This window comes from Tachysurus fulvidraco, chromosome 10, assembly GCF_022655615.1.
Source record: "Tachysurus fulvidraco isolate hzauxx_2018 chromosome 10, HZAU_PFXX_2.0, whole genome shotgun sequence".
NCBI classification, from domain to species: Eukaryota; Metazoa; Chordata; class Actinopteri; order Siluriformes; family Bagridae; genus Tachysurus; species Tachysurus fulvidraco.
Genome location: NC_062527.1, coordinates 14,052,593 through 14,068,234, shown reverse-complemented (window position 1 = coordinate 14,068,234; position 15,642 = coordinate 14,052,593). Strand labels below are relative to the sequence as shown.

The following is a 15,642-nucleotide window of genomic DNA, read 5'->3' as shown; positions in this document are numbered from 1 at the left end:
CGTTATTTGTCAGCTTGGTAGGATTTACATTTTATACATTTTTAAAACATTACCTTCTTTTTTTAATGTGCAAACGTTATATTTTATTCCAGTACACCATATGAAAGTTAAACTTGGCACCTCATTTGACTCCACAAGCATGAGAAGATTGAAAAGATTTAAAGAAAATGTTTTCAAAAATCTTCCAGGGAAATAAATAAACAAATAATAATAAGAACAATAATAATAAAAAAAATAAGCGGGTCAGTTGTAATAATAATAATAATAATAATAATAATAATAATAATAATAATAATAACTAGATTTATAAAGTTCGGCGCAACAAACTTTGATGTTGGCTTTGACGAGGCAAGTATTCGCAAAGGCCTGTGCTTTTTGGAGGCAAGTGGACATAAAACTTGTGAAATCTAGTAGAGCGCTATTGTGCCAAAACATTTGGAGGCAAGTGGAGACGAGCATGTGACGTCATCTGATATGCCACATGTCCATGTTGTAAAAAGTTTTTTGATTTTGCATATGTTGGGGGCGGTGCTGAGGGATAACCGAAAGGACAGTCATACACCAATTTAAAATTTTGTTCAGAGTATCACCCTAAAGGAGCTGGCCGAGTTTGGTGTAGATAGTTCAAAAGCTTGCCGAGTTATAAACCTCCAAAGTTTAATATGGGAGTCTATGGGGAAAAGGCCACTTTGAGACCCGGTACCTGGAGTACCGGTACTCGGATCGCTTAGAAAAGTAACAACAAACTTCAGACCGGAGTCTACAACATATCCGAATTTGGTTCATGTGGCTCGAAAGCCCTGGGAGGAGTTAATCTTGATAAATTTTTGTCTAAGCTTAAATAGGAAAACAGAATGTTGGCTTCTACAAAGCCAACATAATTAGTATGATGGTCAGGCATTCTGCCAGAGATGTGAATGGATTGGGCATGTAGCTCGACAGTGTAGGGCATGGCATGATTCAAAATTCCACCCTATTGGGACGTCAAGTCCTGCAGCACAGGGTAACACGGGTCCCTGTAATTATATCAGTGTAACACAGGTCAGACTTGAGCTGATGAAGAAAAAAACAGGGCTCTCATGTTTTGAAGACAGGCAAGAGTGACATTTCCAACCCCCCAGCAACCACACCGACAAAAAAACAAAGCAAAACTGTTTCACCAGGATCACTGACCACATTTTAACTAAATACAAAGTATTTGTTTAATTTCCATTTATTAAAGTTAGGGTCTCCGATATTTGAGAAATGCTTTAGAAAACTGCATTGGGCCACCAAACAAAACAAAAATCAAAACAAATGTGTAGCCAATCAGTAGTAAGGGGCGGGTCTTGTCAATATGGGTGAGGAGAGTGTTCGTTGCACATGTGTTACATTAGCAGAAAGCAATTTTAACATTGACATGGAGTATAAAAACATAGTTTGAAAGCTTGCCAAGTTATAAACCTCAAAAATTTATTATGGGAGTCTTTGGGGAAAAAAGCCAATTTGAGACCTGGTACCAGAAGTACCGGTACTCGGATCGCTTAGAAAAGTATTAGCAACAACCTTCAGACCAGAGTCTACAACATATCTGAATGTGGTGCATGTGGCTCGAAAGCCCTAGGAGGTGTTACTCTTGATAAATTTTTTGATTAAGCTTAAATAAGAAAACAGAATGTTGGCTTCTACAAAGCCAACATAATAAAACATTTATCTATCTATCTGGAAGAAAAGACAGTTTGATTGCACAGACTCTTGAAAAGAAGATGGTGATAAAATATTGACAGCAACTGTGAAATGTAGCTTCTGTTAAGTGTGAACTTTGATAAAGAATGTGCTTTTTAAGCCCATCAGTGACTACTGACACTTCATTTTCTTTAACAAGTTTACATAATGGTGAGATAGTGACTGAAATCGAGTACAGTCAGTTTATCAATTGGTCACTAATCACATGTGATGGTGTGATGTACACATTACCACTGTGTGTGACACATGCAGTGTAATAAAGTCTAAAGGCTTTGTGCACATGTGATGTACACATTATTGCTGTGTGACACGTGCAGCGTAATAAAGTCTAAAGGTTTTGTGCACATGTGATGTACACATTATTGCTGTGTGTGACACGTGCAGCGTAATAAAGTCTAAAGGTTTTGTGCACATGTGATGTACACATTATTACTGTGTGTGACACGTGCAGTGTAATAAAGTCTAAAGGCTTTGTGCAGAATGAGAAAACTGCCCCTCTCTGTGGTGATAAGTGATAAAACACTCCACTCTTATAAACACTGCTAACAACCACAATATGAAGAAAAGAAACACTAAAACACCGTGGAAATACCTGGCCTCATTTGTTTCTTTCTTTTTTTTCTGATTGAAATAAATGCACACTATAAACAGTCTATGACAGTCTTTTGTGTGTGTGTGTGTGTGTGTGTGTGTGTGTGTGTGTGTGTGTGTGTGTGTGTGTGTGTGTGTGTGTGTGTGTGTGTGTGTGTGTGTAAATATTTAGCTTGTAATCAGCCAGTGAACAAATAGGGTCACTTACATGAGGTGATTTGTGTTACGGTTCTATGGTGTTGGTGTTTTTTTTTTTTTTTTAGTACCATCTTGTGACGTGTGATAATAGTTAAAGTTGTGTAATGGATAGCTTTTCCATGCTTTAATGGTATATGGTAATGGCATTATTATATAATAAGGACATTTATTGAAATAAATCAATTTAAAGAAATGTCTTACAACAAAAAATGTGCTCCACAAATAGCAGTGCCATACAGGTATTGTATATTGCCATACAAATGTTCCATATAAATTAGCTGCAGAAAATCTTAACAGTTGCAGAGTACAGCGAGCTAAAATCTGCCTGATAGAAGAAACACATTGACTTTGGAACAAAATGAGAAGCAGCAAAATCAACAGCCATGAACTGAAACACAGCAGATGAGTGAAGTGGACCGTCTGATGTGAAAAGCCACTGGTGATGTCTTTATCTGACAGGATTGGTGCTGTTAATTAAGCAAAGTGAGATGTAAAAAAGTTTAAAAGAAGAAAGGACACTACAGAATGACAAAATCTCTGAATTGTCCGTCTCTGTTATTTATTCCCGTGACGATTTCAGTGTCTGTCTGAAGAATTAAAAACACCAGATCCAGAGCTCTCCTCCAAACTTCAAATTTTACTGTCATATTATCATACACACCAATTGTTACTATTTCTTTCTCCGCTATCCCCTTGTCCTGCTCTTCTTCCTCACTTTCTCCAACTCTGTGCATAATTTCTAAGAAGTTCTTTATTTTCAGAACATTTTCTGTCATCTCATTATTCTGAGGTCCTCTGTACTCCCACTGCTTTATTTGCTGAGCTATACATGTCCATGCCTGTGTTTTGGACTTAAAATTTCCACTGTTCACCATCAGTGTGGACACATAATTCATCCAGCTTTCTGCCATGAGCTGCAGAATTACCTTCTCAAATGGTGCTGCTGCATCAAGCTCATCTCCTGTCTCTTCTTGTTGCGATACATTCCCATGATTATGGAGCTGATGGATACAGATCAGTTCTGTGGTTCCAGCTCCAGGCAGCAGTTTTCCGTCTTTAAGTGCATGGTGCACACGATAAGCACAGCTCCAAAACTGATCCTCCATGCTCTGGAGTTTAGCGTGAATGGAGCTCGTAATGAGCGCAGTGACCAGAGCTGTGCCATCAGTAACAACACTCACCACAGTCCATTCTGTTCCTTCAGTGTGATACTCTCTGAGCGTGTTCACGTGGACTCCAGAACCGACACATCGCTCACTGAGCTGCGTGATGTACGAGATAGGAAGTGCACCTGTACCTGTAGCAAAATCATTCAAAACAGACACTCGTACATGCTCAAGAATGAGGATGTGATAATGGAGGCAGTGATCCTTCAGCTGCCCAGTGATGCCTCCACTCACAAGAACAATATCTACCTTGAGGTTTAGAAGTATTTTCAGTACCTCATCCATCCATTCTTCCTCCTGGCTGATTCCTGTTAAACCAGAGCAATTACTAACATATGTAACATTTCTTGGCCTGTTGAAACCTACATGTCTGTGTTTGTTAGTCAGGTCCCCGTGCAACAGGCTGACCTTTAAAGTCCGTTTTTCTAAATGCTTGACTAGCAATGCCTGTTCTGCAGACAACAACACCACATATCCATGGAGTACACTCGCATTCTCCTCAGTTAATCCTGGCAACAAGCATGTGACCAGTTTATCAATGTCTAGTGCTTTATGTTTCTGATCTTCACAGCTGTATTTACACTGAATCCTGCTAGCTTCAATCACTAACCTCATGGTCGTCTCGCATCCATGACAGACGGCTTCAGCCAGATGTGCTATGTCAGATCTTTTGGGTGTCCTCTCCTCCTCAGTGATAGGGGTAGAATTAAAGTGTCTGCTATGCTTGAGTTTTAAATGATGTTTTACAGGATATTGGTTTTTGAGGAAACAAAGTGTAGGCACACTATTTATGGTTGTATCGTCATCCTGAGCTAATTTCCTCACACCTATACTCAGTGAAGGCTTCCAAAGTAAGCCATCCTCAGTATTCATACAGTCGCCACCTCTCTGTTGCTGTTTCTGTAGACCAGCTTTACAAACAACTGACTCCAAACTGACAGCACTCAGCTTACAGGCTTCTAGACACACTTTCAGCCCCTTTGACATTCCAGACACTATGTGCCGAATGGAAATGCCTTGGTGAAGACATTCCAGTGCCACCCTGCTCCAGGCGCCAACCAGGAACAGCAGCGAGGCTGTGCCTGTACGCATTGTCCCCCAGTGAGCACGAATGGTCTCACGTAGAAGCTGAGCCACAGAGCCACTGAGCTCCAGATGTTCCAGCAGATGATAACAGGAGCAGACCAGCACTGCTTCACCCCTTGCCTCATCTTGGATCATTTTGTAGAGTTTACTGGGGCCCAAAAATGTATGAGATGCAGCTGTCATGGCCTCCAGTTGTTGGAGCCCAATATGGCGGCCCTGGTTTATCATTGTACTTCCCAGCAGTGACATCGGTGGAGTGAAGAGATCTGATTCTACTATCTGTAACAACAGCAGAAAGTTATATACATTTTTGGTACACAAACAGATACTGAAAACTTGTTTCAATCACAATTTTTCATAATTATTATTGTTGAGAGCACATTGTAAAGTATTGAATGGTATAGACAATAAAATACAAACACAAAACTCCACTTTAACACCTGATTACAGCCAAAGATATAGAACATATAATTTTACTAAGTTAAGCCTTGGAACATCAGGTGTCATTTTTGGTCACCAACAGGCACTATCTTTAAGTAATATAAAGATACATCCTATACATTGTTTACAACTGGGAGAAAGAACTCATGTCCAAGCAAAAGTGTCACTATCTCACTACCTACATTTCCAACATTTAGCAGATGCCCTTATATCCAGACAGACCCACATTATCTCATGTTTATACAGCTGAGCATTAAGGGTCTTGCTTAGGAGCCCAACAGAGGCAGCTTGGTGGACCTGGGATTGAACTCACAACATTCTGATTGGTGGCCCAACACCATAACCACTAGGCTACCACATGGCCCACGTGCTTGATTAAATATCTCGTAATTATGGTGCAAAACTTTAAACAGGACTAATTAATCTTCGATCAAGCTAAAAACACAAACCTTCTCCGCAGACACATCTAAATCCCACACTGCTGTTCCGTTCAAGGTTTACGCATGCGCGTTACTCCTAAGCGACAAACGCCACCCCCGTTGCTAGGAAACTGAGTCTAAACGAACACTCAATAGCTAACCGCCCGCTAAAGGTCCCACCTACATGTTTACTATTGGTCAGATGACCTGTTAGTAACGCGAGCGTGAATTTCTATTCGACATTTCAGTTGCCAATCCGCAGATGGCCACGCCCTTTAAAAGTTGTTTGACACCCTTACTTATCTAAACAACGTTACCTAACCTTGTGTAACTGTTTAATACTTTCGGTTTGCTTTGGTTTCTACGAAATTGATTTTAAAAAATTACATACGTCGAGACTGAGATGGTAAGATTTGTTTAACTTGTTATAAAAAAGTATTTTATACGCATTCCCGAAAACATAGAGAACTGTTGTTAGGTAGTTAGCATGAAGCTAACGGCTGGCTGTTGTAGTAACGGGAAGAGCATCGTTTCCTCCTTCTCAAACCAGCTAGCTAAAACTAGATGGGTATTTAACTAGTGAAAACATTTAAATAGTTTCAATTTAAATAGTGAAAGTCTACGGTTAGCTAAACCAGTCAGTCAGCTAGCTAGCAGTGAAATTACACATCATAGCTGTTGCAGTACACAATGAAATGAGACAACGTTTCTCCAGGATCAGGTGCTACATAAAACAAAGACAGAGCAAATGACTTAGTAAGTTAGTCATAAAGTGCATCTGTGCAACCTGGTGCAAACATTGCAGGACAAGACAGTGCAGGACAGAAGACAGAAAGACAGTGCAGGACAAAAGACAAGACGACGGGAAGACCGTGCAGGACAAAAGACAAAAAGATAGAAGGACTGCACAGGACAGAAGACAGAAAGACAGTGCAGGACAAAAGTCAAGAAGACAAAAAAGGCAGTGCAGGACAAAAGACATTAAAACAGAAAGACAGTGCAAACAAAAAATAAGACTATACACAAAATCAGCACAGACCAGTGCAAATACTGTATGTTCAATTCAAATCAAGGCTCCTAATAAGTTGATTTCATGAATCAGGAAAATGTAAATATAGTCATAGCTTGTTTATATGTTTATATGAATTTAGCTTGTTTGTCTTTTAACTTCTTATTCAGTGTTGATGCACATACGCTTCTTTTGAATAATAAGCTCTTAATACAAATGTTTAAACATACTTAATACTGTCAATATTTAATGTTGTACAACCATGACAGTTTTGTTGAGGATGTTTTTAATCTTTTCTTGTTTTTAGGCATCTAGTTTCAGAAAACCCAGTGGAACCGCAACTCACCGGAAGAAAGCTGCTCCTAAACAGGAGCTGACCGAGGAACAGAAGCAGGAGATCCGAGAGGCCTTCGATCTGTTCGACGCCGACGGTTCTGGTACTATTGATGTTAAAGAGCTTAAAGTAAGACAATACACACTGAAGGCATCATAGAGCCAAAGCTTTACATACAACTAGACTAAAGGCATTCAAACTTACTTTTTCCTGTTACCATACATTTCCCTTAAGGTTAATTTGAGTTCTTTGTTCCCATCAGAGGTAATTTCAAAATAATAAATGTAAAGACATAATTCTATCAGATTTTATTTACTATATCAGACTTTCCATTGGAAGAAGAGCAAACACAGTTTGTTAGCATTTGGTGGGAATGCCTTTTTGTATTCTTAACTTGAGTCAGATTTTTGAGGCAGTCTGCTACAAGCTAATCACAATACATTCCTCCTGACAGAACTGGGGTAACTCAGTCAGGCCTGAGAGCCTCCTTACTATAATGTGCTTTTTCATTTCAGTCCGCAATTTGATAATAGGATTTAGTTCAGGGATTTTTGATGGCTTTTTAAGTTTCCATCAATACTTCAATGCTTCACTAGGTCATGGACTATGAATACCATCTGTTTAAAAACTCTGCCTGAAGATATTACAGCATGTATTCACACAACTCTTCATCCAACTGAGTCAAGCAACTAGCACACAGAAGTCAGAATCCTACCCTGCCAGAAGAGAATAAATTCAAAACGGAGCAACTTAAATTAAACATCAGTTTGACTTTTTAATGCTGGTGTAGGGACTTCTTCCTTTTGCAGAGGCCATGTCGATGTTGTCAAAAGTGGTTGTAGCTGATGCCACCATCTTACTCACCAGTACCTTTGCTGTTGTCTTAGGGTTCAGTTGAAACTTTCAGACTAGAGTTCATTTATTATTTTGGAGTTTTTTCTGAAATCCTTCCTGAAATTCAAAAATTGCTCTTATGGAGGAGCCGGACTTCTCATGGTCCACATTTCTAGAGTTCTTGGTTAAGTTGTTTAGATTTTCAAATGGTATCAAGGGTAGAAAAGGCACTGTCTTTAAAGGTAAATGGTACCTCAGTGGTAAAGGCAATAGACTACTGAAGGAAGGGATATAAATTCAAATCCCATTTCCAACAAGTTGCCACTCAGGGGCTTTTGAGAAAAATCCTTAATTGCTCAGTTGTATAAATAAGATAAATGCAAGTCGATCTGCCAAATGCCATAAATGCAACTGTAAATCCTTTTATAGCCACAAACATTGACATCCTGTCAAAAGATGTATGGCAATTTAGTGAATAGTTTTGCCACCTCACAGATCGAGGGTCCCTGTTTCCTCCAGGATACTAAGTGGATTGGCTTCATTAAAGTTCCCCTAGGTGTGAGGAAATGTGTTTATGCAGCCTGTCTACATGGAATGGATGCATTATGACCCTGAACAGGATAAAGCAGTTAATAATGATGAATAAATGATCACTTATTAATATTGAAATATTAAAATATTGAAATTGTTGGTATATTAATTTTAACTGATGAGTGGTAATTATGCAGTTATCAAGTTATTAGCTTCACCTACCTTGTAGCTACAATCACTGTTCAAATATTTTATTAACAATGTGTATAACTCAATAAAGTAACAGTAAGTTGCCTAATACACTTAGACCAAGATGACACATGTCAATGTCATAGCCACATGATGACACATGTCAATGTCATAACCGAGATCCACCACCTAAATAATGCCTTTTATATACAAGTTAGAGGATCTAAGATTAAAAATGTTTGTTTGTTTTTGTTTATTTATTTATTTATTTATTTATTTATTTATTTATTAAGCCAATCATGAATGATGCATGCTGTAGAATTTCTTGAACAGACAGTTATAAAATGTGACCAAACATCCTGTATATATTTTACACAATGACTAGGTGTATTATTCAGTAATTATCTCTAGTTTTTTCTCTATTTCATTTTAACTGATTGTAATTAGTGATTTGTATTTCCTCACTTCATTCAGGTTGCTATGCGTGCTCTTGGTTTTGAGCCAAAGAAAGAGGAAATTAAGAAGATGATTGCTGACATTGATAAAGAAGGCTCTGGCACTATTGACTTCAATGACTTTCTGTCCATGATGACACAAAAAATGGTAAAAAAAAAAAAAAAAGAAAGAAAAAATATAACTGAATACTGATTCTGTCAATCTTTCAGTTTTGCTGATACTGGACTTTAGTTCTTCTTTTTGATACAGTAGACTATAACACACTCCTGGTTGTAGTTGATATCAAAGTGTTGCTGCTAGTCTAGAAAAAGATACTGTACAAAGTTGGAACATAAACATTGGAGTGGTAGCAATAACTCTAACCACTAGGCTGAAATGGTCTGTCGGGAATACACGAGACACTATGTACAATTCTTTATAAAAACAGGCATTAGGAACTTTAGATTACAGACATTAGATTAGAGACCAAGACCGTTTTCAGAAAATTTTTATGATCAACTTTATGATTTTTCAACACAGAATGAAAAAGATTCAAAAGAAGAAATCATGAAAGCCTTTAGACTGTTCGATGACGATGGAACAGGCAAAATCTCCTTCAAAAATCTCAAACGAGTCGCAAAGGAGCTTGGTGAAAACTTGACAGATGAAGAATTACAGGTGAATATGGGCATATGACAACCTTTTCAAATAGTATTGAATGTATAAGCTGTTTTGTACACCTGTGCAGACAAACAAGACCAGGTATTCATGTTCCTGTGTTCATGGTGAACTCATTTTCTGTACTACTGCATGCTGACTCAGTGCTGTCTAGATGAGGTCTGATTGGTGTATTCTGTTCACACACAGATATTCATCAGGAGGAACTAAAAGCTGATTCAGGGAAATGTTTTTCTGATTTGTGTATGATTTTGTTCCACCTCATAAACCCAGTGATCTCCCTTGCAGGAAATGATAGATGAAGCGGACAGGGACGGAGATGGAGAAATCAATGAACAGGAGTTTTTAAGGATAATGAAGAAGACTAACCTGTATTAAATAGTTTTTTGTACTCCACTTTTTCTGACTCTTGCTATTTTTTTGTCAGTGTCATTTTCAGATCATTTTATCAACATGGCACTGTGAAACAAAGAACTTGATTTTTCTCTTTTTGAAAATTTGATATGCTAATTTTTATTTTTTAAGATTTGAAAATTATTTAATCTATAAACATTTCGTACAATATTGAATAAACTGTTTTGAATAAATCATTTGTTTTGTTTTTTTGTGGTATAAACTGTGCGTAATGCTACTTTTCCAATGGCAGTCAAGTTTACTGGGTTACCTAAATAATGCATCTAAATTATATCCTAAAAATACTTTAGGATTCTAAAAGCTTTAGACGTCTCAACAGCTCAACAGTCCAAACATTTTACTAAAGGCTAACTTCACACCATTATATTCAATAATAACAAACTTAAGATGTATGAAATAAACTTCTTATTAACCTTTTATTATAGCCATTATTAATTAGTCAGTTAACACTCTAGATCATGACAAAGTCCATCTATTATGAGAGGGCCAGGAATCAACCAGCATCAGCATTTAAGATACAGTTTGTTAGATTCTGGTGTCAAAATAGGTTTTTATTGCCCTATGTAAATTACTACTGAGCTCTTAACCCTTACCTGCTCAACTGTGTGCTTGAATTTGATTCTACCTCTGAAGAAGTGTCTAATAAGTTAAGAGTTAATAAACAAGTCATGTCGTTATAAGAATGTAATCAACAACATTACTGCCATCGCCATGAAGTTGATTGTTTTCCAGTAATGGCATGTCCTACACAATTTACTCCTCTACCATTTTTATTTCATTAATGAATTGTTTTTACGGTTTAGAAGTACATTTACAGATGTTCTCCCACCAGACTTTCCCACCAGCCTCACACTGTTTCTTGAAATTAATAAGACGAAAAAAAAAATACTGTTACAAAGAACTGACACCCACGACTACTTCTTTTAAATGTCAATTAAATTATGTGGAGCGTCCACCAAGTCTCAGTAAATGTTAGTATATAAATGCCAACATCGCTACAGAATCAACATCATCCATTTAAAAAATGATTGAAAAAATGTTAATTATTTAATTAAAAAAATTTAAATAATGACTGAATAAATGACTAAAAAAAGGGTCTCTACTTAGTGGATGTCCTATGACCTTTTCTTTCTGGGTTCAAATAACCAAGGAAAAAAATATCCCTTATTATTATTATTGTTGTTGTTGTGGTTATGGTTGTTTTTGTTGTTGTTAATAACAGTAATAATAATAAGAAAATGGTTCATTGAAGTCCAAGATGTTTTATTCATGTTCAAGGTCTTACTGAAGTACTCTTGCAGAGCTAAAGCTTGCTTTTGAAAATGGTTAGACATTTACTTGATGATGTGTATATACAAGTCCTGCAGATATGACTTATGATCAGTAAGTCAGATATGATTATTCAGTTTGCAGAAGTGCATCATGTGGCAGACCACCAGCAGTGAAAACGAGATGACTCAGTGTTCTTAAGCAAATTCAACTGTGTATTAAAATATGACTCAATATAGATGACTAATATGTCAGTAAAAGTGATTTTGAACTTTAAAAATTCAAGGATGAAGCCAGTAATCACGGTGAGGCACGTTCGTTGACATGCTACGATCATTGAAGTACAAAGAATTTTGGCATTATGGCCTAACAAATAAGGACAAATTCTCTTAACAAAAAAAAAAACTTGCTGAACTTGTGTCTATCTAACTTATAAACAGGAATTTTGTCATGGTGCTTATTTTCCAAAAGCCCTTAGCGAAATGCTGAAGCGTTGGAGGGCTGGCGGAGTGTGGGGTGAAAGTGCTGTTTACCGGTTTCAGTAACCAAAAAAACTCAAAATGGAAAGTAGGAAACAGTGATATGATGAAATAATGTACGTCAACTGTTAAATTGTTTATCATCTCCTCAGATATGACCCCCTCATAGGCCGCATAAACTACATTAGAATTAGAAAAAACCCTGAGAACAATCTCTTAGCCGTCCCTTAAACACTGCCATGTTTAATGTAGTCATGATTTGTAACATTTTAAAGTGAACATCATCACATTATATTCCTGTGCAATATGTATGTGAATTCGCTGGCTCTGTTCAATGCAGCGTTTTAGAGGATATAAATGTTTTGCAAATCTGTTGGATTCAACATGAAATGATTAAAAATAGTACGAATAAATGAATGTGTTCAGGCAGTTCAGACAAGATACCATAAGTTGTTTGTTTTTTAATTGTTAAAAAACATGTGCAACTTATATCATGTCTATATTTTATTTTTGCATCAAATCTGTTCGGTTCTGATTTGAACAGATTTGATCAGGAAACTAATCAGGAAACTAATCATACACTCATAACCTTATATTAAAAAAAGTACTAATCTAATCTAAGCACTGTCCTATGATATGTTGACTTTAACGTCTTCTACCCATACACATAAGGGGAAAAAGAACTCTACACAGTAAACATTAAAGCCACCTCGTTGTTCTGTCAAAGCATGCCCCAATTTAATGCCATCCATCTGCTCTTAGAGGAAAATTAGCTTTGAACTTGTGAATACAACTCCCACGTGCAACTATCTGGACAAGAACTGGCCTTCAGTTTCCTCTAAATCTCCCCGTTTCCACAACAACAATAACAGCCTAAATGCTTTAAGCAAACGGCTGTCAGTTAACCATTAAAAGGTCAGGAATGTGTCACCATTTCATTTCAGATGAACAGAGACCGTATTAATAACACACAGTGTACAAGACCCCTCAGTTTAATCCTGTGAACACTCCACTCACAACTACTGAGCACTTCAAAATGGTATGTAATCTACTGATTTGACACATATTTGTTATCATTGATCAGTTACTGTCTCCTGTAGCCTGTCTATGATGCTATGTGATGTTTGGTTGTATAGAATAATCAAATAAATGCTAACTGATTCACCTGCTTTAGTTTCTTTTTATGAAAAAAGTAGTGAATTTGAACCATAAACTTCACTATTTGTTATTTACATGGTGATCTTAAATGCTATTCAGTAAACACTGTGAAGCTAATAAGAGCACTCTGTAGTCCTGCTCGGCGTTTAAGGGGTTAAAATGATGCTGAACATATAAATACTGTGTGCTGTATGACAAGAGGGAGTATACAGTAGATATGTGGCAGCGATGCTCATCAACCACCCAGAGCAAAAGATTTGAGAAGATCGAACTACTATTATTGAGTGTGTTGGATGTTGTGATTATTCTTATTCTTATAATTATTCTAATTCTTATTCTTATTAGTCAATTGTCACTCCCAGAGAATCTTTTTATGAACACTATTTAAAAATCTGTTCATTTGAAGGCAAAGTGATGATTTGCTGTAAAGTTAGGTTGTAAAGTTTTTTTTTTAGATTTGGATATAAACATGAGTAAATAAGCATTACTCACAACATCCTGACTGTAAAAGACAGTTAAACACTTCTGAACTCATAACCTTTAATTACCTGACCGTATCAAGTCTCTAGCAAACAAATAAAAAATAAACATAATAAAAGATAGTGAGTGAGATTGTTACTTGACAGTAACATGACCCTCTCTTTTTAGTGTGTTCAGACAAATCAGAAGACAAATGCCCAAGCAGTTATATTTTTGTCTCATTGATTACAGTATAAACAATAACTCTGCTTTGGACTTACATTTCTTTTAGAACTTTAATGCTGCTGTCATTTATAATAACTCCATTATTATTATTATTATTATTATTATTATTATTATTATTATTATTATTATTATTATTATTATTATTATTATTATTATTTTATTGTTTTTTTACATATTCTATTTCATGTATTGTGATTTGTCGCTCTGGATAAGGTTGTCTACCAAATGCCATATATTATATAATATATTTTGATTCATTTTATAATTTATTTATTAAAGCATGTTAAATATCAATATGTTAACCAATATTTATAATGTTATTTAAAATACAGCAATAATAATAATAGTATGAAGAAGAAGAAAAATTATATATTATAAAAATATATTTGGTCTTTGAATGAGTCTGAACACATTTTTGACAGTATTTGTAATTCTCTGATAATCAAAGCAAAGATTAAACCAGTTAAAAGTTAAATGTTCTCTATCACTATTCAAATTGTAAATGAATAGAAGCAGCTCTGTGCTATTCTTTACACTCTCAGGGTGCAAACAAAACCAGCAATACTGGGTATAACGTTTCGGGTTTCATAGATGTTTAGCTATTTGTAATTTTTTTGATGACGCAAGCTCTCAGGTAAAGCTAAATTTAAACTCAATCTTCTTTAAGCCACAAATTACTATTGTGGAATTATAAATAATAATGATACAGGCGAGGATTCCATGTCAGTAGGGCACAAACAAGCACGTAAACCAACTATTCCTAGTGTAGAGAGACACCCATAGAGGCCATCCCCCACCTACACCCTGCCACCTTCCTGCACACTTACCGTAATATCCGCAAAATCGGCCCGCTACAGGTTCTCACTCTGAATAATACTGAACCATTTGCGTCCTTTCATATTTACACCACACCAATATCACAGCAATGCCCACAGAATGTGTGTGTGTGTGTGCATTTGTACATACATACTGTAAACGTATACATATATATACGTTTATGTATGTAACTCTATATAACTCTTGGTAAAGTTTAAAAAAAAGTGTTTGTATTTTTTAAAGTACAAAATGTAGTCAGGAACTCTGAATCAGTCTATAACAATGTCATCAGCATGAACATAGAGAAAATCGTACAAAACACACATAAAATATAAAATAATGTATGAAACCAGACACTAAAATTAATAAATGTTTTCTTTAAAACAAAATAAAAAATAAACAAACACACAAACAAACAAATAAATAAATAACTATATATATATATATATATATATATATATATATATATATATATATATATATATATATATATATATATAAATTAACATGACCTAAAAATGTGGATGAAAAGGAAGAGAATAAAGCTTGATACTAAATATATTATTATTATTATTATTATTATTATTAGTAGTAGTAGTAGTAGTAGTAGTAGTAGTAGTAGTAGTAGTAGTATTCATTTAATTAATAAAAATAATGTATTTACTTATTTTTGCTACCTGGAAACACTGCAGACTCAGTGAACTGAAAATAGCACTTCAGTCTGTCTGGGTAATGAGAATCTGAGTTTACTGACTCATAGTGTTTATAGCCATCAGTCAGTTTTATTGGCAAAATGCCAATAAATTGTGATTGTGCCTGTACTTGACCACTACAAAAGCATGTGTGTGTCAAGCAGCCTACGCAATAACCACAAACACAACTAATAAACTGTTTAGCAAGACACAAGTGAAACAGCAGGCAAGAGATAGCTGAGCTGTCTGTATAATCTGTATAATCAGCTTAACCCCATCTGCAAACATGTTTGCATTTGTTAAATAAGGTAAATAACCTGAGTTTTTGAAACATGGCTGATTTCTTTTGAACCACACTTCAGCGTTTCATACTTTGAATTTCAAATTAATTATTCAAATCCTGTGGTTGTAGGGTTTTTGCAAAGAAACATGGTGAGTAAGAATTCTGTGTAGTTACTCAGTGAAAAAAAGGA

At 35.9% G+C, this 15,642-nt stretch overlaps 2 protein-coding genes across 2 annotated transcripts; one reads left to right on the top strand and one right to left on the bottom strand.

Annotated features, from left to right (window-relative positions):
* Positions 1 to 2,486: 2,486 nt before the first annotated feature.
* bbs12 (Bardet-Biedl syndrome 12) lies at positions 2,487 to 5,748 on the bottom strand. The gene is made up of 2 exons (XM_027173254.2): positions 5,657 to 5,748; positions 2,487 to 5,045 (listed from the first exon to the last, which is right to left on the bottom strand). Exon 2 carries the CDS (start codon positions 5,013 to 5,015, stop codon positions 3,033 to 3,035), a length of 1,983 nt encoding a protein of 660 aa, XP_027029055.2. The 5' UTR covers positions 5,016 to 5,045; positions 5,657 to 5,748; the 3' UTR covers positions 2,487 to 3,032.
* A 3-nt stretch (positions 5,749 to 5,751) lies between these two features.
* cetn4 (centrin 4) lies at positions 5,752 to 10,223 on the top strand. The gene is made up of 5 exons (XM_027173259.2): positions 5,752 to 6,032; positions 6,943 to 7,098; positions 8,998 to 9,126; positions 9,499 to 9,636; positions 9,925 to 10,223. The coding sequence occupies exons 1-5, from the start codon at positions 6,030 to 6,032 to the stop codon at positions 10,012 to 10,014; spliced, it is 516 nt and encodes a 171-aa protein (XP_027029060.1). The 5' UTR covers positions 5,752 to 6,029; the 3' UTR covers positions 10,015 to 10,223.
* Positions 10,224 to 15,642: the final 5,419 nt, after the last annotated feature.

Coding starts and splice junctions, on each gene's coding strand:
- bbs12 (XM_027173254.2), bottom strand. CDS start 5,015: ATGTCACTGCTGGGAAGTACAATGATAAACCAGGGCCGCCATATTGGG.
- cetn4 (XM_027173259.2), top strand. Junction 7,099..8,997: donor TTGATGTTAAAGAGCTTAAA/GTAAGACAATAC, acceptor CACTTCATTCAG/GTTGCTATGCGTGCTCTTGG. Junction 9,127..9,498: donor CCATGATGACACAAAAAATG/GTAAAAAAAAAA, acceptor TTTTCAACACAG/AATGAAAAAGATTCAAAAGA.